Here is a 25,396-nt window from a genome sequence, read left to right on the forward strand (position 1 = left end):
GCTAATGATGCCAATAACTTTTTTTAGTTCATGCATGCAAATGGGCTAGAGAAGAGTGAGAGCTGCATTGTGAATTTGGCTATCTATAGGGCGCCCAGAGGTCATCCAGTTACAGTTGTGTCCTAAAACAATCCTCACATAGTTACAGTTGCTGGCATTGTTATGTACACATTCAATTACGAGTAGCCAGTTTTGGGAAGCCATTCCGTACAGAATGAATATGATACAGCTTGATGTATTGATGTGGTTTGATGCAATTAGCGTGTAAACTGGCTTAACGATCACAAAGTTAATAGCAAAATGAGTACAATCGGGCGGATGGCGCCACAGCCCATGTGCATGAAGCATGGTGCTTTTATATCTGAAGGTCATCCAGTGTCAGCTCTTCGGCTGACATCATCTTCAGTTTCTGTAGGCCATATACTTGATCAATATCGCAAGGTCTTTGCATTCAATACGACATAAACAACAATTCAAACTACTTACTGTGATGAACTGGGGTGGGTCATCAAGGCTGGACGAACCGAGGATGACCTCTCGCTTCAGCTTGGATGTGAGTTTGTGTGCAGCCCGTAACTGCAAATTGCATTCATTGGTTACTGCATGCAGATTAGTATGCCCGTACGGAACTGTGGGTGTTGAAAATTGACTAGAGTAAACCATAAATGAACCTAAAGCCACAACGGCAATACAGAAGTGACGAGCAAGTAAGAGAATATTACTGCACACCTCTGATCGAGTAGCACCACCAATGACAAAAACAAATATTCGCTGGCCAAGCTTTTTGAAATCGCTGGACGCGTGCTTCAATACAGAATCACTGCAAAATGCTCATAATGTCAAGTAGCCATTGCATGCTTATATAAGGATTTTAACTGGTCGTATTACATAGCAGAAAATATGGACATCTTCAATTTCCCAAATACGATCAGTGAACACAACTTAATCAGTCAAATACACTTCAAGGTGTACTGATTTGATCTATTTGATCTTATCATTAACGGGTTCACGATAACTTGCCAAGTTGCAATAAGATTTATATACAGGCATGTCATGGTTAGTTTGGCATTAATCATTTCCATGTTAGGCCAAAAACTGAAAGAAATTAAATTAAAACATCACTGGCTAGCAGAACCTAAAGGTTACTAAGCATACGGATTTAAGTCACACTTCTGAAAGCACAGACATAGATACTCATTTTACGGAGGTACAAGGACTGCATGTGCAGTTTTCTTATTCTAGACACAGTAGTTCTTGCATGGGTATTTTCCGCACTGGCAGAGATTATTTAGTAATTTCAGTGTTAGAATAGGCTTGTGTTTGGCAGTGTGGATCCAGGTATGAGCGGTCAGCTCAGACCCGAGCACCTGTACAGCCGGGTACAGAGTAGGTAGATAAGGACATGCTAGACATCAGCTACAGTGATTTCATCACGTCACTGGCATTGATTTCATAACGCCACTGTTAAGGTATGCGAGTCGCTTGATGCCTACTATCACGGCATTGAGGTGCAACAAGGGCTAGGCAGGATCGACATCTCCCAGTCGGCATATGCCCAGAAGTTGCTGGAGAAGGCAGGGATGGCCAGGACCAATCCCTGCCATGTGCCCACGGAGCCGCGCGTAAAGCTGTCCAAGTGCAACACGGGGCCTGCGAGTGATGCTGAGTACTCGAGCACCGATGGGAGTAGACAGGAAGACAGCCCAATTTGCACAGAATCAATTCCAAAAAAAAAAAAGTGCGAACCAAACGAGCTGGACCGAGCCTGGCTCGGCCCGAGCTCGCTGCGGTCCAACAAAATGAATTCGGCTCGGTCCAGTGATCTAGCGGGCCGAGCCAAGCTCGGGGCGAGCCCAGGAAAACTCGGGCCGAGCTGAAAGATCGGCCCATACGTCCAGCCTTAGTGCACACCCGACCGGATCTGACCTTCGGAGTAGGATTTGTGTCGTGCTTCATGGAGACTCGATGGAGGATCACCTCGCGGCAGTAAAGCGCATCCTTTGTTACATCATCGGGTCCGCGCAACACGGGTGTAGGTATGGAAGAGGCTTGGGTGCTGCGAGTCGGAATACGTGGCTACCGCCACAGCAACTTGCCAGGGATCTGGATGGCTCAGTTGCTGGCCGAGTTCAGCAACAGCGAAGCTGAGCAAGTGATGCTCAAGGTCGACAACAAGTCGTCTATCGCGCTTGCCAAGAATCCCACATGTTCCACGAGTGATCCAAGCACATCTAGTTAAAGTACCACTTCATTCGGGACTCCATGGAAACAAAGAAGATTGAGTTGGAGTTCGTGCCAACCGAACATCAGCTAGTTCATGCAAACCGAATACCAGCTCGCCGAAATGCTGACCAAGCCCCTTCGTTGACTCCGCGTTGCAGAGCTGCGGTCAAGCATCACCATACTGGAGATGTCGCCAGAACTCGAGCCTAGCAAGTGATTGTTAGAATAGGCCTGTGTTTCTAGGAGCATACTGACTCGGGGCCTGTCCCAAGTCGATTCAATATTAGCTGGCTCCCAAAGTCAGCGGTGTGAGTTTGGCTATGAGCAGTTAGCTCAGACCCGAGTAGTGTGTCAGCATCTGTACAGCCAGGTACAGAGCACGTAGATTAGGACATGTTAGGCATCAGCTAAAGTGAGTAGGATGTGCTAGACGTAGCTACAGTGATTCGGCCGTGGTAGACCTCAGCGACCCGTCCACTCGGTGTCAGACTGGACGTTACCTTTTGACTTTGTGGTCACCCAACCCCTATATATATAGGGTTGAGAAATGAGAAAGTGTGGCAAATCATTCACTTGTTTTCGTTCACCCCTTTCTCTACACCGCTCTCCAGTTCATCCGAATCGGAGACTCGTAGTTTTAGGGCCAACAATCAGTAGTCAATGACTCTTTAAACTCTACAGCCGGTGCACATATAGGAACAGAACTCCTGGCTATTCACACAAACATAGACAGGAATCCATCCACAGATAATCACGAGCATCGGAGTTCTAGATTAGTTCTAACAAGGTTCGACTTGGAGAGTATCCACCACTGACCTGGAATATCCATCATCAGAACCGCGAGGCCTAGCCCATGAGCCACCCGTCCTTCTGGATCTCATCGAGTGAGCTGGGCTTGTGCGGGCTGAGGTGCTGGTAGTGCTAGGTAGTCCATGGAAACTGGGACTAGGGTCGTTCATGCAGTTATATTCATCTTTCGGTAATTCACCCTTGCTGAGCTTCTCAATCAACTCCTGTACAAAAGGAAGCTCATTTTATATGCACAAAAATGATAACTGAACTGCACATAGACATTCAATGTCTATGCTAAGGAGCTGTCAAGATGAACCCTACAAAAATCTTGAAATAGCAAGAGATTTGTGAAATAAGTCCTGTAAATACAAACTTTTGGTGTGCCTTTGTATTAAATACTCTGCATCATTTTTGTAATTTCATCAAACACAACTGAACATTATCTTGATATGTTATGTACAAATCTTTGTATTGTTGAACTGATCCTTCACAATGGTACTAAATAAAAAAATGGTTAAAAGTGAGGCTTGCAACACGATGTATAGCCGTATAGAATAGTTGAGAATATAAGATACGCGGTATAAGGATTTTCTTTGTCAGATAGTGTCAAAATCCAAGGTGCATGTTCGGTCAAACGAGGTTACGCAAGCACAACACCGAGATTTGTTCAGAAGGTTTGGTGAAATCACCAATTCCCCGGGGCATGACTATGGGCGCTTCTCCCCATGTACTAAATCGACATAGTACAACCGACGACAAAGACTGGCAGGGCCATCAGATGCATCTCAACCACCACGCCACGGCCAATCTGGTTACCCCTATGACCAGCACCCTGGGCCGTCCCTCTTGTGACCTTATATCTAGCCTACCAGCTTTCGTTTAGTCTAATTTTGCTACCCTGCCGCTGCCAGGGTTACACGTTCGATGTGAATACCTAACCCTCACCCAGTTACAAGTCCCTATGGCACAACTTGTACACATATTCGACAAAATTTTAACAGATAGCTTAGCAGATCTTGGTGAAACCAGCACCAGCAGTAAGAAAGTGCATAAATAAGAACTTGTACACGAAGAAATAATTATATAAAGCCCATGCCCAGAATCGGAATGAACATGTTTGGGTAGATACAAAGATAAAATTTTAAGTTCATACCTCCAAAACTGGATAAAATCGGGACAATGCCCATGCTGATTCTTCCCCTGTTCGCTCTTTTCTATGTCCATGTTTTTTCTGTTCTCAAAATGAACAAATGAGCAAACTCTGACATTCAAATTACGTATACAAATAAGTTACGATGGAAACTAGAGCTTTTGCCTTGTGAACATCAAATTTTAGAGTAAAACCTCCTCCTGAGGCCTTTTTTGTATCGGCGCATAAGCAACGCATATTATTCACAGCAATCATGTCATCAGCGGATAATCCTGCCAACTGCCAACAAACATAATAGCTTAAGGTTTCATCCCAAATGATCAAAGATAGAATCAGCATTGATATTAATAGGGGAATTCCAAAAACTACCACCCATATGCAAGTTGATACCACTGCATTGTCATTTCAGAGGTACGACCAGTTATGTGATTCTGAAAATAGTTTTGCTTAACAGTAAGATTAAAAGAGGTACCCCCAAGCTAAGCGACAAAGATAACAAAGCCTTTCCGAATCATGTGTCATTGAAATAAGATTTCACACATGCTAAGATTCACGGTTCCTTACTATTCACCTGTAATCAACCAAATACATGGTACTCTCTCTTTCCAAGTTCATAAGGACTGCACGTACCTTGAGATCAAACTGAGGACCTAAACGTATGTACCGGCCTTATAAACTCGGAAGGAAGGAGTACCAGGACAGCTATGCGTTGATACTTGTCCAGTATGAAAACCACATGCGCATGCATGATAGTGTCATATATTCAAGTGTTATTACTTATGTAGCAATATTATAGGAGGCAGATTTAGCATATCTCATACATTACTTTAAAAACTTCCATAGCCAAGAGTTAACTCAAATGTCACCTTTGTGTTGTAGGCATTAAATTACAGTATGCATTGCTAAATGCTAAATTTTACAGTAACTGTATGCCAAGTTATAATCATTTTCTATAAGAGTGTACAATGCAGGTGGTTAGAGTGGCTAGAAAAAGAACACGGTTGTTTGCATCATCAAACTCACAGGGTGAGGAGAGCCTTTTTTTTATTTTGCATCATCAGACTCACAGGGTGTTTCTGTTGGGTTTCATATCAACTTGCTTCGGAAAAAGAGGCTTTCATGTTGTTGATGGTGTTGTATCAGACTCACAGGGTGCTTAGACAGGGTCAGGAGAGCCTGACTTTGCTTCGGTGTAGCTCAGGTGCTCTCGAAAGTTAACTTTTTTCCGTAAGGTGCATCATCTCACTATTTCTTTCATGTCGTATGTCAAATATATGGGATGGATCTGCCTACTTCCTCCAACATTTATCACATCATAAAAATAATATTTTCGGCTCATTACAAGAACTGCAGATGTTCACTTACCAGAAAAGACAAAACAAAAACTCGCAACACTAAAGTGAAGGTCTAACCAGTTACCTAAGAAAGAAGTCCAAATAACCCCCATAACTATCGGGTTTGGGACGAAGAACCCCCTTAAGTTTAAAATGGGGCACTTAACCCCCCTAACTATGCAATACCAGCTAATTGACCCCCTTGCACAACGAAAGCAGTTTAGCTGGGTGGTATCGGTGACGTGGATAGTGGTTTCAGCCAGCCCAGGCAGACGTGGAAGAGCAACAATAGAAAAGGTCAAACAGAAGCGAGCGATAACACTGTATTCTCTTGACAACGGCGTCTTAGAGACAAGGGAGCTAGACGAAGCAGCCCTGCTCAGGTTCACTCGCGGACAGGGACCTCGCAGTAAAGCTGGCCGTATCGGGCTCACACCGCGGGTCGTTGACAAGGGAGACTATACACGGGCACCATCGGCGGCGGCGGCTCAGCAGTGACCTGGTCGGCCAGCATCCGCACGCCACGGGACATCCTGTAGGAGAGTTTGCGCGGGTTCCCAGTGTTCGCGAGCGCGAGGCGCTCCGGCTGCCCGTTGATGCCGTTACTCAAAAGTTGTCAGAGGGGCACCACCGCGGGAGCTGCACCAACACCACGTGGCTCGTCGACACCGTCCAACACGGCGCGGTGATCCTGGCCGGATGCAAGGCCGAGCGCTTCATACTCGAGAGTAGCGGCGGCAAGAACTGGCGGAAGCAAGAAGTGCTCGGCGTAATGGCGACGTGCGTGAGGAACGGCATCAACAAGAAGCTGTGCACCATCATCGAGAAGCTGGCGCTTGTGTCGTGTGCCTTCGCCTCGCTGGTGCCGTGGGAGTCTGGCCGCTGGGCATGCGCCGGGCGCTGCTCATGTCATCGCACGCCGCAGCCGAGGAGTGCTTTACGGCGAACGATGCCGTGCTAGCAGGGCGGCCACAGTTGCTCGACGGGGAGCACCTCGGGTACGGGCGCACCAGCGTCGTCTGGGTCTCTTACGGAGACCACTGGCGCGGCTTGCGCCGGTTCTTCGCCGCCTCGCCGCCCTCGCCGAACGCCATGTCGCCCTCGCCGCCGAACGCCACGCCGAGTCGCATCCCTCTTCGAGAACCTTCTCGATGACGCAGTATCCGGCAGTGGGATCACCCTCCGTCCGAAGCTCTTCGAGCTGGTGCTCAACGTGATGCTGCGCGCGATCAACTGACGCCGGCACGCCAGCGACGTCCACAGATTCCAGCGACGTCAACTCGATGGCGGAGCCGAGCAGGATGGAACGACATGGGCACTCCGCAGCGACTCCGAGCCAAGGGTGAGGAGATATAGCGGGCAGGGCGGCACCGCGGCGCTCCCGCTCTCTCCGCTCTTTTTTGTAGAATCGAAGATCACGACCATGAAGTGCCACCGTGGCTCAAACCACTGTCCACGTCAGCGATACCACCCAGCTAAACTGCTTTCATTTTGCAAGGGGGTCAATTAGATGGTATTGCAAAGTTAAGGGGGTTAAGTGCCCCATCTGAAACTTAGGGGGGTTCTCCGTCTCAAACCCGATAGTTAGGGGGGTCATTTGGACTTCTTTCGTTACCTAACTATGACTGCAAAGCACGTCCCAAACATAATATTTCAAGATATTAACCTGTGCTGTATATATCTAATAGAAAAGGAATATTTACATCGGAACTAAAAGAGATACAGCAGCTGAAAACATAAGAATGCATTTAACCGAGAGGTTACACAAATTAAGCACAAAACATCGTGAGATTGGCCAATAAATATAGAACCAAAGATTACCTGCATCAATTTTGTACCCTTATCACTTTCAAACTTCTCTGGATTGATCGCTGCATAAATCATCAGCAAACGCAACTTATTTTCACGACTTACACCCTGCATTGAGTCAGTAAATATCTAAATATAATGTCCAAAGAAATCCAATATGTCATTCCATGTAGTTCAAATGAAAAAATACCAATTGCGTCCTAAAAAAATTGATTAATTCTTTTGTCCCAGCATCACCAAAAACAAGATCTTGCTCTAGCTGTCCAACATCTCGAAGACATTGCTCCCTTATTATGCTGTTGAGCTTTCCTGCAATCTGAATGAACAGAAATAGACACATTATTTTTTTATGCTTCAAACAATAGACACAAATATAACAAGTCAAATAGTAATTGTAGTACTATTTAATTATGAAACATACAATATAGTGCAAAAGCATTTCAGTTTCACACGATAAACACAACATGAGTGCGTCAGGGATTCATACGGGAGGGCCATAAAGATGATAATGGGGTAAAATCCTCGTCAATTTGAAGCGCGCGCGCCGGCCAGTAGAGTATGGCGGGCTAAGTGCCCAAGATCTGGAGTGCACCGGAGTTGCTCTGCACCTCTGTTGGCTGTGGTTTAGCCACACAGACAAAGAGCAATCCTGGGGCGGGCTTGAGCTGCAGTTCTCGGCGTTGGAGAAAACCATGTTCTTCGCCTCCACCTTCATGTGCGCAGGGAACAGCACCAAGTCCATCTTCTGGGGTATATGGTCATGTGACCAAGCGATTCAGCAAGCTGAGGGCGGTGGCCATCAGGGGCGTACCTAGGTAGTCCTACCATGGTGCATGGGATATAGGGTCCAAAGATGTTTTCCTTCATATTAGTCTTATGTGTAGTGTATGAGACCCAACTTAAATGAAGGATACATCTGATTTACACGAGTCCACCAGTTCCTCTTGGTTCTAGGTCCGCCACTGGTGGCCATGGCTGCGCAAAACCATTCTTGTGTCATCGACACCCGTGGATCACTTTAGCTTGGAAAAACTCATCCAGCTCCTGGAGCATTTATGTGCCGTGTCCCAAGTGCAGTTCAATGACCAACCCGGCCGCCCTGTTTGGCGTTGGACTGAGAACGGCACCACACGGCTCGATCTTGCTACAGAGCTTCCATATAGGGTTCCGCTAGACACAGAGCTTGGCAGCTTACCTGGCGCTCCTGGGCACTGCGCAATATTAAATTTTCTTCCTACTCGCTGCCCTTGAGAGGTGTTGGACTGCCGAACGCATAGCACACCATGACCTCCTTCGCCACTCGGCCTGTTTGTTTTGCAGCACATCACTTGAGACCATGGCGCACCTCCTGGTTGACTGCTCCTTCTTGAGGCATGAGTGGGACGAAGTCCTGTCCTGGATCAGATTCCCCTTCCGCCCTTCCTATCCCAGCGAGCCCCGTGTGGACTGGTGGCCTAATGCCAATGCCCATTCACACAAGGATCTTCGCAATGGTGCCTTGATGGTCCTGCTCACCTCCTGCATGCTGTGGAAGCATCGCAACAGTTGCACTTTCAAAGGTTCTGCTCAAGAAAGAAGCCTAACTTTGAGCCCGCACCATCACCCTAGGGCTTAGGGTGTGTTTGCCTGGGAAGTGAGATGTCAACTAAACCCCTGTGTACCGTGTTGCCTTGTACTGAGCCCCTTCTTGGGGGTTTCCTAACTATTTTCTACTCCCTGCGTTCCATATTACTTGTCACAGATTCGGATGTACCTATACACAATGTGAATCAGTGACAACTAATAAGGAACGGAGGGAGTAACCTTTCCATCTATATACACAAGAATATATAGACAGATGCCTTGTGTTTCCTCAAATAAAAAATATGCTGCATAAGTGCTAGAATAAAAAAATTAAAATATATTTGAGCCAAATGCAGACCAAATTTTTTGGCAACCGTAAATCCTACTACCTCCGTCTCACTGTGACTCGAATTAAGAGAGGTGGGCAATCCACATGTACTTTAACACCCCCTCTCACTGTGACTCGATGGCCTACACATGGACAGAAAGAGGGCAAGAGCAATTTATATTTCAAAGTGCGAAAACTGAGAGATATCGACGAGGATGTTTGCCACGGGATCAAGGCAGGGTGGATGAAGTGGCGGTGAGCATCTGGTATCCTATGTGACAAAAAGGCCCCACAAAAGCTAAAAGGTAAGTTCTATAGGAGGGCAGTCAAACCGGTGATGCTATATGGGGCAGAAGACACATCCAACAAATGAGATCCGCATGCTACGATGGATGTCCGTCATACAAGAAAGGACCGGATTAGGAACGAGGTAATTCGCAATGGGCTAGGGGCGTCGCACCGGACGAGAAGCTAGTCCAACACCTACTAAGGTGGTTTGGGCATATCCAGCGGAGGCCTTCAGTTAACCGTGGAATTCTAAAGAGTATGGAGGAGACTAGAAGGGGTAGAGGACGACAAAAGTTGACTTGGGCAGAGACGGTAAAAAGAGACTTGAGGGATTAGAATGTACCTAAAGTCTTGGCTCTTGATAGGACTGCATGGAGATCAGCGATATATGTGCCGGAATCTTACTTGACTCTCTTTTTTTCCTTTTCCTTCTTGTTTTGGTTTCCTTTTATTTATGTTGGGTTTCATATCTACCCTACCCCAACTTGCTTGGGAAAAAAGGCTTTGATGTTGTTCGTTTGTTTGCAAAAGCCGAGACTTGAACTCAAGACCTCTGCTCCAATACCATATTAAGTTTCATGCACCAATCAGTAAAACCAAAAAGTCCAAACTGATGGAGAGGAGATGGGCAATCCACATATACTTTAACAGTTCCTTTGTGCTAAGTAGTTGATGAGTAGGGCCACAGAACACCAGATTCGAAAGAAAATCTAGAGCTAATACATTCACATGCATTGTTTTGTGTTCATACAAAAAAAAACAGTCAACAAGTACTGATCTTAAGACTTTGAACAATATCACGTACAACATAACAACCAACCTCGACATGCAGAGAAAGCTTGTCAATTTGATCACTGTACTGTGGAAGAGCTTGAACCATTTTTTGCAGGTCCCTAGTTGATAACTCTGCTCCAGTTCTGAAATTTAAAACAGAAAGAAATGAGCACTAGCTAGAGAAGTCCAGACAAAACAAACAAAAATGGACACATTCAACTAAGCATAAAAAAAGAAAATTGAATCAATACATAGAATTTGTTAGGACATATGCAACTTGTATTTCCTGAAGGCCATGGGCCAGTACATATACACGTACAGTTGTGGTAAATATGCAGACAGCCCCTTGTAGAACGGGGAAAATACACAACCCTTGTGGTAAATATTCTGAGGAAACGCAAGACTTTTGTGTTTCATTTCATTGAAAAGACAGAGTTTGTTACAATCCTCCTAGGAGCAAGGTACATGTTTTTGAATTACATCAGTGTACGTCCCATGTCGTTGGCAGCACAACCCTCAGGCCTTTCACTCCAGCTCTTGCCCAGAGCACTGCTTCATCGAAGATGGCTGTCAGTCTGTCACCAGATCACGAACCAAGGGCCGGGCTCTGTCAAAGACACAAGAGTTGCGGTACTTCCAGATTAGCCATGGCGTTAACAGAGTGATGGAGTCCAAGCCCTTGCGAAGTGGCTTCGGCGTGTCCTGCATAGCCTTGCGCCACCAGCCGTTGAGGGTGGCATCGTCGGCATCGTTGTTAGCAGGCGGTTGGCACGTCATGCGCAGGTGGGCCAGCACCTCATGCCAAACCTGCCAAGAGAATGGGTATGCGAGGATGAGATGGCGCATGGTCTCTAGGACCTGATCCCACAGCAAGCACCTGGGGTGGTGCTACAGGCCTCTCCGAGCCAGGTGCTCCGCGGTCCAGCAGCGATCAAGGCCTGCAAGCCAGCAGAAGAACTTGACGCGCAGCGGCACCCACGTCTTCCAGGTGAGCTTCCATGAACCGGACATGATCAAGCCTTAGAACAACCCTTGATAGCATGACTTGGCGGTGTTAGATGCCGCTCTCGGTCCACTTCCAGATGAGCCTGTCAGGCTCCTGGGATAGGGTCGTGTGCACAATGGCCACCCACAACTGCAGATATTGGCCAATCTCGTGGACACCGAGGATGCCGTGGATGTCACGAGCCCAGCTATTCCCCTGCAGTCCTTGGGCAACGGCCCGGTTCTTATGCCGGCGCTCTGGGATGCAGGCATATAACATGGGTGCCATCTCGCGGACTGCACGGCCACTGATCCATCGGTCTTCCCAAAAGAGAGCCTTCTGCCCATTCCCAACCACCATAGTGGTGGAGCGAAGAATAGCGATAGCTCCTCGTCGATGAATTGCAAGTCAAGGTCGCTCCATGCTCTCCTGTTGTCACTGCGAGAGAACCATAGGCACCAGGCGTAGGGCAAGACTGGTGTGCTCCAGGTCTGGCACGCCTAGCCCTCCATAAGCAATATGCCTGCAAACACGTTGCTAGTTGACATGGCAGTTGCCGCCCTTGGCCTCTTTTTTCCCCTCCCAGAGGAATCCCCTCTTGATTTTATCGATGAGCTTCAGGGTTTTCTTGGGAGGCCCCAACACAAGCTGCTGGTGGATCGGATAGCGCTGATCACCGGTTTGACAAGTGCCACTCGTCCTGCCTTGGTCATGAGCTTTGCCTTCCAAGTGGGCAGACCAGCTGCGGCACGCTCAACCAGAGGTTGCATCTGTGCAGAAGTTGGGCGCTGCAAATTTAGTGAGATGGCAAAGTAGGTGATCGGCAGTTCGACGATGGGACAGCCAAACTCCTGAACCACCAACGTGGTGCCGTCTAGGTCACGGTGAATGAGCGTGGCGGAGCTCTTCGCGAAGTTGACCTGCAGCCCTGACACGCAGCCGAACAGCAGCAAGATCTCGAGCACGGCCACGACGACATCCATCGTGGGCAGGCAGAACATGACCACGTCATCGGCGTAAAGTGAGAACGCCGGGACGGTGCGCCGTGGGTGCAACTGATGTAGGATGCCAGCATCGGTCGTGTGCTGGAAGAGGCGCCCCAGGGCATCGACGCCAAGGACGAAGAGCTGGGGCGACAACAGGCCACCCTGCATAAGTCCACGCCAGTGCCAAATTGGGGGCCTGACTCTCCGTTTATCAGCACCCGTGTGCTAGCCGATGGCAAAAAAATCGCCAGCCACTCCAGGAAGCGATCTCCGAACCCATACTGACGTATCGCTTCAAAAAGGAAAGGCCACAAGATGAAATCGAGCGCGCGCTCGATAAAGCTTGAGGAAGACACGTGGAGCTCCCAGTCACCAGGTGGGTGAGGCTGATGAGCTCATGATGATCAAGATGTTGCTATGAAACTCAAGTCCAATGAAGTCAGGATTGGACCCATTACAAGGGCTCGTGCATGTTAGTGAGCTATTTGTATATTGTATTTTCCCCACTAGTTAGGGGGTTTCCTCCATACTGCACACCTGTACATGTACTATATATTGTGGCCTTTGGCCCCCGTGGAATACAAGTTGCATATTCCCTAACATGGTATCAGAGCCAGGTTAGGGTTAGGCTAATTCTTTTGGATGCTGCAACTCCTCCGCGTGTTGTCGCTGTCGTCGTCCGTGGCAGCCGTCTCATCTCCCTCCTCACCTCGCCGGCCGTCCTATCTCCGTCCACCGCCGCCTCCCCATCTTCTTGGTCACCGGCCGCCGCCCCATCGCCTCCCCGTCGGCCGCCGCGTCCCTGCCGGGCCGCCGCCCCCACGTCCCGGCCTCGGCACTCGTTGTCGTCGCGCCCGCAGGGACGTCTGGTTGATTTGCTTCGTTTGGTTGGTTTCCATCGGGAGTTGACCCGATCCAAAAAAAAAAAAATCCAAAAAAAAGCGAGAGAATGTCTAGTTATGTTGCGATCCCTCGCTGCCCCGTGATTTTTTATGGCGTGAATTACCCTGGTTTCGCTGCCTTTATGCGCATTCATATGCGTGGTCTCCGTCTTTGGGGTGTGTTGTCCGGCGAGGTCTCACCGTTGCTCCTACGGCTCCTACTCCACCGACTCCACCCGCTCTTGCTGCCGATGCTCCTCAGGCTGACCAGGATAAAGCTAAGAGTGCGGATGATGTGGCCATTGTTGCGTATGATCGGAAGGCCCACGAGTATTCTACCGCTCTTGAGACCTACCGGCAGGACCTAACTGCTTACACCCAGTGGATGGATGATGATGCTCGTGATGCGGCTGTTCTCACCTCCAGTGTTCTACCGCAGTTGGCTTCTAAGTTTATGGGCCTTGGTACTGTCGCCGACATGTGGGCTCGCCTTCGTCAGCGTTATCAGCCGTGTGGTGATGTTCTGTATCTATCTCTGGTTCGTCTTCGGCAGTGCTGCTATCTGGCGCCAGCTCGACTCTCTTCACGGTGTTGTTTGTGGTACCCACGAGGCCACGACTCTCTTGTCTGACAGTATAGTGCTATCAGTATTGCACGTGATCTTATGAAGCATGAGCTTAACAAGCATATTTGTGTTGATGCTTCTTTTATCCGTGCCCGTGTGCAGGATCAGGTTATTGCGCTTCAGTATGTGCCTTCAGAGTTGCAGTTGGGGGATTTCTTTACGAAGGCCCAGCCTCGTGCGCAGCATAGTTTTCTACTCTCCAAACCCAGTGTTGTGGATCCACCATGAGTTTGAGGGGGGTGTTAGTGAGCTATTTGTATATTGTATTTTCCCCAGCAGTTAGGGGGTTTCCTGCATATTGCACACCGGTACATGTACTATATATTGTGGCCTTTGGCCCCCGTGGAATACAAGTTGCATATTCCCTAACAGTCAAAGCTACTAGAGTGAATTCACTCCTAAATGATACAGTTGATGTACATGTTGAGAACTTTATCCTGCCTAAGTCTTTGCACCTATGTATGATCAGGTACGAGGGAGATTCAAGCATTGCATGGGAAGACGAGCTGCTGCACGAGGTGCTGGACGTGAAGACAATCTACGGACGCGCAATGGAGGACAATCCATGGATGAGCGAGGGAGGAGAGGGAGGCAGGCGCGTCAACAGGAGACAGCACCAGCGGCACTACTGGCCTTCACAGGCTGCCAGCCAGGTGCTGCCCTGACGCAGCAGCACTGCTGGCCAGGCAGGGCGGCACTGCCAGCCACCCCCCGCGGCACTGCCGGCCTATGCCGGCGGCACTTCCAGCCTGGCTCCGCGAACCAGTTTGGCCGAACCCTATTCGGGTCGGTTTGTATCAGGTCTTGGTCGAACATTTAAGTTCCAGGTCGCCCTGAACTACTATATAATATCCACGAGTGTCCCCAAATTAGGTTTAGACCACGTATAAGATAAACACTAGTTCCAGACTTGTTTGCTTTGCATACAGCTGAAATTATACACACCAATTCGTGCATCGATCTGGTGTTTTGCTACTGAAAGTTTGTGTGATCTACTATTCCATTGGGAATTGGGCATTGGGAATTGGGAGGTCGGCGGCTACGCGCACAAGTGTGTGGAGTTGCAAATATTTGTAGGGTCTTGAGTTGTTGCATTGGCGACAGGGATCGATCGAGAAAGTTCATCAACGTCATACAAGTTATCTTCATCGACTACCATCAGTCCATCACCATCCACCTCGCTTACTGAGAAATAGGGCCACCCCTCAAGGCTTGGTTGAGGCGATGAAAGCCCTGGCCACGGAGATCATACAGCTGCTGGAAGACATTCGCGAAGTCTTGCTTGACTCCAACACGCACGAAGGAACTCGGCAGTGAACCCGTCGGGGCCCGGCGCCTTGCGGGTAGTCATGCGCTTCACAGCGTTCCAGATCTCATCGGCGGAGAAGTGAGCCTCTAGAGCATCCAAGCCATCGGCAGGGTCAATCAGCTGGGCAAAGTCCAGCAAGCAGTCGCGGCTGATGTCCGTGCCCAGCAAGCCGTCGTAGTGCATTAATGCAGCCTTGGCAATGTCCGCGAGCTCGGTAAGCGTTTGCCCCTCGACACGGATGGCGTGGATCCTGTTCTTCTGCCTGCGGTAGGTGCACTGCTAGTGAAAGAATGCCGTATTGGTGTCGCCATCACGGAGGCAGGCGATCCGCGCACGCTAACGGGCAATGGTGCGATCAAGTGATGGCAGCCCCAAGTAGGCAACCTTGAGCTCCTTGTGTAGCCACGTCTCATGCAGCGATAGGTCCCTGTCTTCCTGTGCCTTGTCAAACCTCAGGTCGAGCTATCTAGCAATTACCATTCGCAGTTTTACGCTGCCAACAGTTTCCCGATCCAACTGGTTAGGAGGACAAGTAGTACTCTAACAGAATTAAGTTGACAGAGACAGCTTTAAGTTTGTTGCGGGAACTAAGTTATCACTTGAAATAAGTTATTTCAATTAACTAAAAAACTAACTTTGTATCCTTTCTTTTGTTGCTAGGCACATCATATTGCACTGCAGTACCTGCTTAATTTACAGTTATGAAAACAATACAGACAGACCAGATAGTTTGGTAAAAAACATATTTTTGCAGTTGATACTTAATAATGAGTTCTCAACAATCAACCTAATGTTGTCAAGGCATTTCATTTGAACTTGTTTGTTCACGAGACAGAAATGAAAGTCTAAGAAACGCATACGAATAACGGCACCAATGTGAACCTATTTTGATTAATAAAGAGCCACCGCACCTAGTTCTGTACTTTTTTTAAAACTATATATGGACAAACCTTGCTTGATGTAGTTGGGCAGCTTTATTTTTCGAGACGAAATGTGTCATCTTATCATGGAGTCTTTCACTTGCCTGGAAATTATGGTCGTTAAGTGTACAGCTGTCACATTCTAGAACCACATAGAAAGGACTGAGAAGTAATCTCACATCTGCTATATGGGCATGTCGAAGTTCAAGCCAAACAGGATCATGGTCCTCCAACAAGACCTCTCTTTTTTCCGAGGCTGAACCATTTTTACTTGGGACCTTTTTCAGTCACATATAAAGATCCGGTAATCAACCAATGAAACAGCAGGAAAGAATTCCACATTAAAAAAGTTCTGGTTGCATGCTCACCTCATGTACATACTTGTTACCATCCATGAATAGCAGATCATGGCACATGGCATCATAAGTCCATTCATGAATTATTGGTGCAATCTGCAGCATACAGAAAAAGAGATGAAGCAGCAGAATTAATAGCATTGTATTACATGTAGAATGAATCTAGAAGTTGAACTCAGATATACATGTATGTTCAAATGTACCTGATCAACAGAACGGTCTACTATGAGCAGTTCACAAGTTTCCGTTTGCGGAAATTCAGGAATTGACGTTTTATATTTGGAGAGATAATTCCACACAACAGCAGCTATCTTTGTGGGCACCATGTCCCTAAGTGTTGTCATTGTAGAGGCATCAATGGTCTTGGCAACGCGGTAGTGCACACGGGGAAATTCCTATAGATTATAGAACAATTTAAATAATAAGTGCACAGTTGCTCCGTACCAAGTTGCAACATGTCAGGCATTAGAGTTCTTGTTTAAGTTGAAAGAAACCAAACATGCAAAGAAATGAGGATCGTAACAAAGTTATTACAGTAACGCAGTTCAAACAATTGGTGGAGCATCCACATATTCTGCCTGCTCCTTTCCCTTCTCAGTGCATCAATTATCACCAAGATTATCTGTTGTTACTTTCACTACATTAGTCTCCCATGCATCAAGAGATGCTATTTCAAGTACTGATCCATGTGGGCAGGATCGGGACGACCCAGGATCGAGGCCATAGAGACGACGAAAGAAACTGTGGAGCATGTGTTGGGCAACATGTGCTGCGTTGCCAGTTTCACACATTGAACCGCTCATCATGGCTGAAGCGGCACAAGGTTGTGGAGGAACAACTATACTTTCCTGCTACAATATGGAAAGCACAAAGGTTGAAGGAACTACTTCAACTTTCTCCTTCAGATATCGCGCTGGAGGCAAGGGACTGTCCAGAGCAGCAAGAGGTTGGTCCAAAATTCTGAACGCGAGAGATTTAAGACAGAATCAGAAAGTTCTATTCATTGATAGGTAGTGAGTACATAGCCTGTGTTCATTACCAGAGGATATCACCTCTATTTTAGGCTTGAATTAGATCGGGCTACTTTGCAGATGGTGTTTTTAGCCTTCACACTCAGCTCTACTCATAGCTAGAAGACTCTACAAAATACTTGAAGGCTAAGAAAACAAATACTCTCTCCGTCCACAAAAGAATGTCTCAACTTTGTCTAAATTTGTATGTATCTACACACTTAAACACTTCTAGATACATGCATAAGACCAGATAATTTAGAATGGAGCAGAAGTTTGTAGAAGTCAAAAAGGATTTGACTTCTGATTATCTTTTTACTTTTCTTTTACTGTCCCTATCAATGGCCCAACCCATCCAGATGTTTGTTAACGCCTCCACAACAAGTTTATTGTCTAGCCTTTGATGCTACGGCAAGTCCAAACCCCGAGTGGTGTGCAAATCTGAAAGGTCGGCACTCTTCACTTTAAAATAAATTATGTTGGTACGGCAGGAAAGCAGATGACCCACCCCAGTTGCATCCCTAGTTTTAGGCAACAATCTCAGATGTGGTAAGGCAGTTGTTCCGCTCTTGTACCAATCCTCATAACACAAGGACCAGGTCAAAAGCACAGAAGCTTTTTCATGTAACAGATATATACATACCCTCATTGACGCAAATACTGTAGATATGCGAGTAGCCATTGTGTTCAAACAAGCATTGTACTTGTTAAAGCCTTCCGCGCTCTCACAGAAAAGCTCCTCCAATGCCCTTTCATGGTCAGTTATGAAACCCTGCACACAATCACTGTGAGTGTGTGATACCAGACAAAAGGATTTAACGCAAAACAGTTGACACATCCATCCAAGTAAGAATACTTTTAATGCATAATCGCATAGTACACAACTAGCAACACATAACGTGCGCCAACTTGCACCATGAGCGGGAAGCCGCGCCCATTGATGAAGTGCTCGCCATTGAGCCTGTCCATGGTAGCTTTGGAGGTGAAGACGATAAGGAAGTCTTCTGTGAAGTTGGAGTGTGTCGGCAACTTGGTCCGGCTTGGAGGCGTCGAGGTCAAGCGTGTCCGCAACGGCGCGGTGCGGCGGCGAAGGTGGCGGGGTGGCCTCGCAACGAGGAGCGGGCCTGGGCGGCTCCCTTGGTGCAGTGCGTGGCGGGGTGCCCACAGAACTCTTCATGTCCAGCGCGTGGCTCCAGCCACGGTTGCGATCCTCGCAATCCTTGGACTCATGCACAAAGATGTGGCAGATGCGGCAGCGCACATGGTTGGTGCAGCCGCGGATGGCGTGGCCGGGGTCGAGGCAACGGAAGCAGGACGCGACGAGTGAGGCAGCGGAACAAGCGTCTCGGCTGCCAAAAGCCATCAGCATCAACCTCATCCGCCCAAGATACGCGGTGCACCTCGGAGGGAAGGCAATGCGTTCCTTGGTCGGCGCGCGGCGCATGTCCACCGTAGAGCTGGGCGCGGCACGAGGCACATCGCGAGGTGCCGCGGCGGAGCTGGGGGCGGCGCGGGACGGCGCGTCTGCCGGAGGGGGAGGTGTGCGGGCGACGTCGCTATAGGACCGCGAGCTCAAGGACTCAAGGGTTTAGGGGTGTGGGCGACGTGTCGCTACACTCCCAACAAAGCTATAGAAATTATGTTAATCAAAGGTCTGTTGACTCCATCATTTGATCCTAGTGAACCTGTTGGAGCATCTCCAATTTAATGCTAGAACAAATAGTAGGAAAATCATAAACACACCTAGAAATATGCTTATGGGTCATTTCACAAGCACTGATGATTTCATGCAACTGACAAAGCAGAACCAAAGAATTAAAAGGAAAATGTGTGAGCTATCCAAGACTACTAATCGAATTCCGCCATAATCTAAAGAGCAATATTTTCCCCTTTTTATTTGTGACAATTTCAAGACTCAAAGAGCAAGCTTGAAGCATCAAAGTCAGACCACCATCTGATGTTAATTTATTAATTATAGTCCATCATGTGTGAAATAGTACCTATTGGAAAATACTTATTAGAAACAACATTTCTGGAACATGTATCAAGCAACATATTCTATCTGAAACCCATAATCTTTTAGAAGAACTATTGATACCTGGGAATCAATAGGAAAATACTCCAAATTCATCTGGAAATGCCAAGGAGAACAAAGAGTGATTAGTCAACATAACACTTTTTCATCTTTAAAATACTTAAGTATAAGACAGAAATGAACAAGAAAACTAAGGTAACCTCACTAAGTGCACCAATACGAGGTAACACACTTAAATCTTTCTTTATTTGAGAAACCAAGTCTTTCTGTATTGGAGAGCTGAAAAACACATACGCCCTACAACACAAGCAACAATGTGTCAATAAATAAACCACAAAAGGAATTGTACATAAACGATGTGGGTGGTAGTTCCCGTAAAGATTCTGGGTAGTAGTTCATGTTAGTTTGAGGCGTACTTCTTATATAACGGGCTTCTTCCTGACATGTCAGAGAGGAACATAACAATGCTGCAATCACAACAACATGATGGTTAGAGAATGAATCAACAATGATGCATGAAAAATATTCAGAGTGAAACTATGATAACCAGGTACAAATAAATAACAAAGCAGCACAGCGTGTGTATCAATAGATGGAATGTCTACATAAGAAAGTACACAGCATGTGATCAAAATCCGTTAGCGCCAGCCAAAGTTTCCAAGGTAAGTGTTAGGGTGCAGCCAAAGTTTCCGCACTTTACTTTCTTATGTAGACGTTCCATGGTGTATCACACGCAAGACAAGGTGCGGATCTTCTTTACTTTCTTATGTAGACATTCCATCTATTGATACACCCGCTGTACCGACAACTATACAAATACTAAGACCTATCACTCGAGCTCGTGACAAAACAACTTAACTATCAGGTACTTTCGTTTCTCAGAACTATTCCTCACGATGCCGCCTAAATTAGGTGTGTTTGTTACTCTTAGGAATGATGGACCTAACATGGACGAGAGGGACAAGCATTGGAGCATGATCGTGCATGGAGATGGCAGCAAGCATGTGAGGAATGAAGAGGACGCCAAAAGTGGAGATTTCCGAATTTTGAAGCCACCATAATGATGATTGAAGACTTGGACAAAATATTCAAGATTATACTTCATAATTTCATCCATAGCTTAATATGGTGCTACCTTGCGCCTTCACGGCACGCTCAACCACGACCTTGTGCTTTCCTGCATCGCGGTGGGGTGGTCGTCTCGGTGGCAGTGAAGGGGAACGGCGCCACAGCTAGCGAGGCGGACTTCCGGCAACACCTTGAACCAGAGCTGACATCTCTCATGATCCCTATGATACCAACTATTAGTCTTGTTAGTTCACATGTATTGTGTAGGAAGTAGTCTAGTTGTGGCTGCAAAAAGCTACTGCAGCTTGTATTTCGTAGTGCTATTTATAGGATACAAGCTAGGTACAACAGCTAGATTTCTAAAGCCTTCTAGAGCTTTCTTCTACATACCTTCTACAGCTTTCTACTGCTGCCTAAGGCTTACATATGAATAGTACTACTAGAACATACTAGTACTACTAGTACTAGCTTAACTCCTAAGCAAGGATTATTCTCACATCTACAGGGGTCTTGGGTTCAGTTTATTGCCGATGGTTGTGGTGTTAAATGATGACACAGATTTGGATTTGGTTTATAGACGATGAGCACGACAAGCAGTGTATTTTGATTTGTGATAGGTTTTCTTTGATCTATATGACAGTAAGTAATTACCAGCAGTACACTCCTCTATTATATATCATCTTTGTTGGCCACAAGAGAGTGAGTTCCAATTTTCAGAATATAACCCACAGCAATGCATCCAAGTTTGTGAGAAATCGTCAATTGGGATTCTTTTCTGAACCACGTATCCTCCTCCCTGCCAAGAATGTATGCATCAGGACATCAGGTTCTCTCGCTCTAATGTTAATTGTGACCAATTTGGTTGAAGCATCAACTTTTATGCTGCAACAAGAAAAGTTGTGAGTTTATCCATTCCTTCTCCATTAGCAGACTGGGCTGTGTGCATTACGAAATATAGAAAAATAATTAATAACTGTATGGCAGAGGAAGTATTGTTAGCGGAACATTTTCTCCAACTGAGAGCTACATTATGATGTCTATCTTGGCTCTTCTACTGCGACATCAATTCCGTTAAGTGCTTCAACTCAACATCCAATTTCTCACTTCCACAATCTCATCTTGCAATATGCTCTGAATGTTCAGTCATGTTCTCACAGTCGACATACTACAGCATGGTTTTAAAGGCGCCAAGGCTTCCCAAGGCGAAGGGGGGGCACTCTGACGCTTAGGCGACGCCTAGGCGGACGCCTTGCGCGCCTAGGCGCCTAAGGTGGGCGTTTTTCTAAGGCGGAGGGGGAGCGCCTGGACGCTGAGGCGACGCCAAGGCGACGCCTTTAAAACCATGTACTGCAGGGTTTTTTTTGCAGAAGTTGTGTGTTTATCCATTCCAAATATGATAATTCTTTTGCATTCTTCCTTTAGCCATTGTGATGCCTACGGACCAGATACTTATGTAGCTCTGTTGATTATTTATGAATTGCATCTAGCATGCTTTTGATTAATCTAATTTTCTGCATTATTTATACCAGTGATTGTGCTTAACATTGCTTAACAATGTCAGTTGTTTTTTACTTAGTAATGTTGGTTGTACTTAGATGCACTGAACCTGTTGAGTACGATGACTTACCACATAAATGGCCTTTTTTGTATGATTTCCAGTTTTCCACATAAATGGCTCTATTTATCTTATTGTACCCCTTTTGCAAATCTTGACTGATATTGTTCCACCACAACGCGTTCATGCTAGGAATGGTTGATTTTATCAAATTTATCATGCTTTGCATCAGTTGCTACTGAACTATAGTGCCTATATCAGCCATTGTGATTGAAACAATATTTCGATGGGTCAAATTTCTTCAATGTGTTAGTCTATCTTAGTTTACCAGATTTTGGTGTAATGGTCAATGTTATGCAAGCTTTTGGCTTAGCCAACTTAAATAATTTTCTACGTAGATCCATATATGATAATCAAATATTGGGATGGCATATTTTGTTTTCCCTTACTTGATCCACATGTCTTTTTTTGGAATATGGATGTGTTTCATCAATGTTACATATTCTAATTGTTTTTTAGCTCACATTTCAACTAAATGCAGTTAAGTTGTTGGCTATCAGTAATGTAATTTTTATACTGTGTATTAACATTTTTCTATGGTTAAATGTCTCCAGATGTCACCGCTGCAATGCGCGGGAAATCATCTAGTTTCTAAATGGTTGCAGTCCTTTTTCCAGGGCCGTCAGTGAGTTTTTGACTGATACACTGTCATGATCAGTCTGATTTTGTACAAAAATGCTGAGGCCAATTATTGGTCGGATTGGGACAAACTCATAGCCTAAGACCTAGGGTTACATCGCAGGTTGCATTATTTATCTTTCGTAATTTCATTCATGAAACATCATCCGAAGCATTCTTACTGGTACGATTAGGGAAAGGCCAAGCTATGTAAAGGGACCACCAAGGTTATTGTGGATCCTGCGGTATGGCTACTACGTCATTACGTTCCTTTTCACGATTAGCCTGTCATGCTGCTCTTCAGGGCGCCTCACTGTAATAGCAGGCAACGGAAGTATTATTTTATTTCTTTTTATACAAGCATATGTGTGGATAGGAGGAAATAAGTTTAGGAAAATTGTACATACCCTAATACAAACTTGCCAATCGATGTCCAACATAGACTCATAAGAGAGTATTCACTTGCACTGAATTAGATGATACAACCTGACCTTATTATACCCTAATACTAATTTGCCAACATTTTCTGAAGATAACAACAATATGTTCTAGTCTTTCAATAGATAGAGATTGTACCGAACAAATATTACTTCAAGTAAGATAAATAGTTGTACAAATAAAAACTTACTTTTCTTTGGTTGGTTGGATGAAATATATAGCGTCCATTGAAGGCAATGGCTGCCTCCGTTTGTATAAATCTTCAACCACTGGAAGAGAACTGCCATTGCTTAGACTTGGTATTAGATGATAGAACGTGCATCTAATGGAAAGTTCGTGTACAGTGAATAATGACTCAAGAAACCACATTTTGACATAATATAAAGGTTTCAAGGTTCAAGCTCAAAAAATTTGAAATATATTGCCCATCCTTTCCCATTAGCTTCAGATTCTGGGTGAACTAGTTAGGTGCATGTACTTCAATATGGTAACAAAGCCAAAGAGGTCCCAAGTTCAGAACATAACATAGGCGCTACTAATAAAATAGCTGTGACCTACATCGATCCCAAATATAAGGCCTGAAGTACCCAAGATGTAAGTGGGGGGTGTTGAAATATGTTGCCCATACTTCCCCTACCTTCGAAGAAGCGACAAAATAAGAAATGTCTGCCTTTGCAAATAATAAATTGGCAGCAAAAAAAAAATCATATGCCAACTTACATGAAACTCCTTCTTCTGTAATATCTGCCATCTTACATGAGTATGACATTATCTTGACTGTGAACTTGTCCATGATAAGAACCTAGAAGACATCATAAATATTTATGTATACACTATACAGTAGTACACAGATTTATTAGGTTATTTTCTAGAGAATGTACAAAAACAATATGGGAAAACGATCCGATGTTATCAAGATCATTACCAAATGTCAACATATATCTGGTCTGATTCCTCAAAAAATAAGTTGAAATGCATCGGAGGTCCCCGAACTGTTAAGAAAGCAGCACCTATGTCCCTAAACTTTAAGAAAACTGGGGTGATTGAGGTGTATTTGCTTCTGCCCAGCAAGGAACTACGTGATTGGTTAAGAATTGTTGACTGTGATGCTGTGACAAACTGCATGACAACACTAGTGGCCTAGTGCCCAAGTTCAGGTGTTTCACATTCTATATGCAGTTATGCACAACAAGGATTGCGTTAAAAATATTGATCTGGATTATATAGCTATTACTGATGTTAGTTAATCTAGTGTGTCAGTAATAAGTGTCAAATTCAGTTTTCGTCAGTTTCGTCGGTTAGTTCAGTTTCGTCAGTTAGTTGAGTTAGTTGTTCCGTCAGCTATTTGCTAGGAACAGATAGGATAGGAGTTGGTCATAGTTTTGATCCGATCCTAGCGTTGTAAGCTCGTGTGCTCGGTCGTGGGATGGCACGATCAATGTGGGCAACGTGTGAGCAGGCACGATCGTTGTTTTGCTGAATAAAAGGAAGAAGGAAACAGAAAAGTTGTAGGCATTACACAGCAACAAACTCACTGTCATTGTCTCCTCTCTGTTCGTGCATTAGTTCGTAAGTGTGATCGAGAGAGAAGAAAGGCTACAAGTGGTATCAGAGCCTGCCGATCATGGTAGGATCCAAGACGCCTCCGCCAAGGAGGGATGCGTCGGCGGGGAAGAAGCCCACGGATACGGCGTCCGGGTCGGGATCAAAGTCTCTGAGGCGCACCTCTCTCTCACCGGTTCGCCGTGCTCGCGGGCAGCACCATGGGCGCAAGCTGGCGCTGAGGGAGAGGGTGGTGCGCGATGTCACCGGCGGCTCGCAGTGGCCGACGCTGACGTGCACCAACTACGCGGATTGGGCCGTGCTCATGCGCGTCCAGCTGCAAGTCCACGGGCTGTGGGAAGCCGTGAACGAAGGGGACTGCGACGAGCACGACGATCGTGCCGCTCTGTCGGCTCTACTCCGAGTCGTGCCGCTCTGTCGGCTCTACTCCGAGTCGTGCCGCCAGAGCTGGTGCGCGTCCTCGCCGCCAAGGACAACACCAAAGCGGCATGGGACACGATCAAGACGCTGCGCGTCGGAGCGGAACGCGTGCGCGACGCCAAGGCGCAGACGCGTCGCCGCAACTACGATCGCCTCGCGTTCAAGGACGGAGAGACGGTGGAGACCTTCGCGCTGCGCCTCTCCACGATCCTTAGTGATCTGGAGATGCTCGGCGACCCGGAGGACGAGCCCAAAGGCCATGAGGAAGTTCCTGCGCGTCCTCCCACGTAAGTACCGTCAGATGGC

The 25,396-nt window shown here is 46.4% G+C and overlaps 1 protein-coding gene across 1 annotated transcript in view; it reads right to left on the bottom strand.

Moving 5' to 3' along the window:
• Window positions 1-46: 46 nt before the first annotated feature.
• Window positions 47-25,396, bottom strand: part of LOC124692284 (probable protein transport Sec1a) — a 32,681-nt gene continuing 7,331 nt past the window's right edge. The window contains exons 3-21 of the mRNA XM_047225624.1: window positions 23,828-23,909; window positions 23,298-23,376; window positions 19,785-19,835; window positions 19,569-19,665; window positions 19,432-19,464; window positions 17,977-18,105; window positions 16,527-16,718; window positions 16,336-16,419; window positions 16,147-16,245; window positions 15,998-16,071; window positions 10,308-10,404; window positions 7,499-7,624; window positions 7,321-7,416; window positions 4,331-4,444; window positions 4,169-4,246; window positions 3,040-3,236; window positions 730-820; window positions 487-576; window positions 47-409 (exon numbers count right to left, since the gene is read on the bottom strand). Of these exons, the coding sequence (XP_047081580.1) occupies window positions 356-409; window positions 487-576; window positions 730-820; window positions 3,040-3,236; window positions 4,169-4,246; window positions 4,331-4,444; window positions 7,321-7,416; window positions 7,499-7,624; window positions 10,308-10,404; window positions 15,998-16,071; window positions 16,147-16,245; window positions 16,336-16,419; window positions 16,527-16,718; window positions 17,977-18,105; window positions 19,432-19,464; window positions 19,569-19,665; window positions 19,785-19,835; window positions 23,298-23,376; window positions 23,828-23,909 (1,863 nt within the window). The 3' untranslated portion in view covers window positions 47-355. The remainder of the gene's footprint in view (window positions 410-486; window positions 577-729; window positions 821-3,039; window positions 3,237-4,168; window positions 4,247-4,330; window positions 4,445-7,320; window positions 7,417-7,498; window positions 7,625-10,307; window positions 10,405-15,997; window positions 16,072-16,146; window positions 16,246-16,335; window positions 16,420-16,526; window positions 16,719-17,976; window positions 18,106-19,431; window positions 19,465-19,568; window positions 19,666-19,784; window positions 19,836-23,297; window positions 23,377-23,827; window positions 23,910-25,396) is intronic.

The sequence above is a fragment of the Lolium rigidum genome, chromosome 2 (genome assembly GCF_022539505.1).
Source record: "Lolium rigidum isolate FL_2022 chromosome 2, APGP_CSIRO_Lrig_0.1, whole genome shotgun sequence".
NCBI classification, from domain to species: Eukaryota; Viridiplantae; Streptophyta; class Magnoliopsida; order Poales; family Poaceae; genus Lolium; species Lolium rigidum.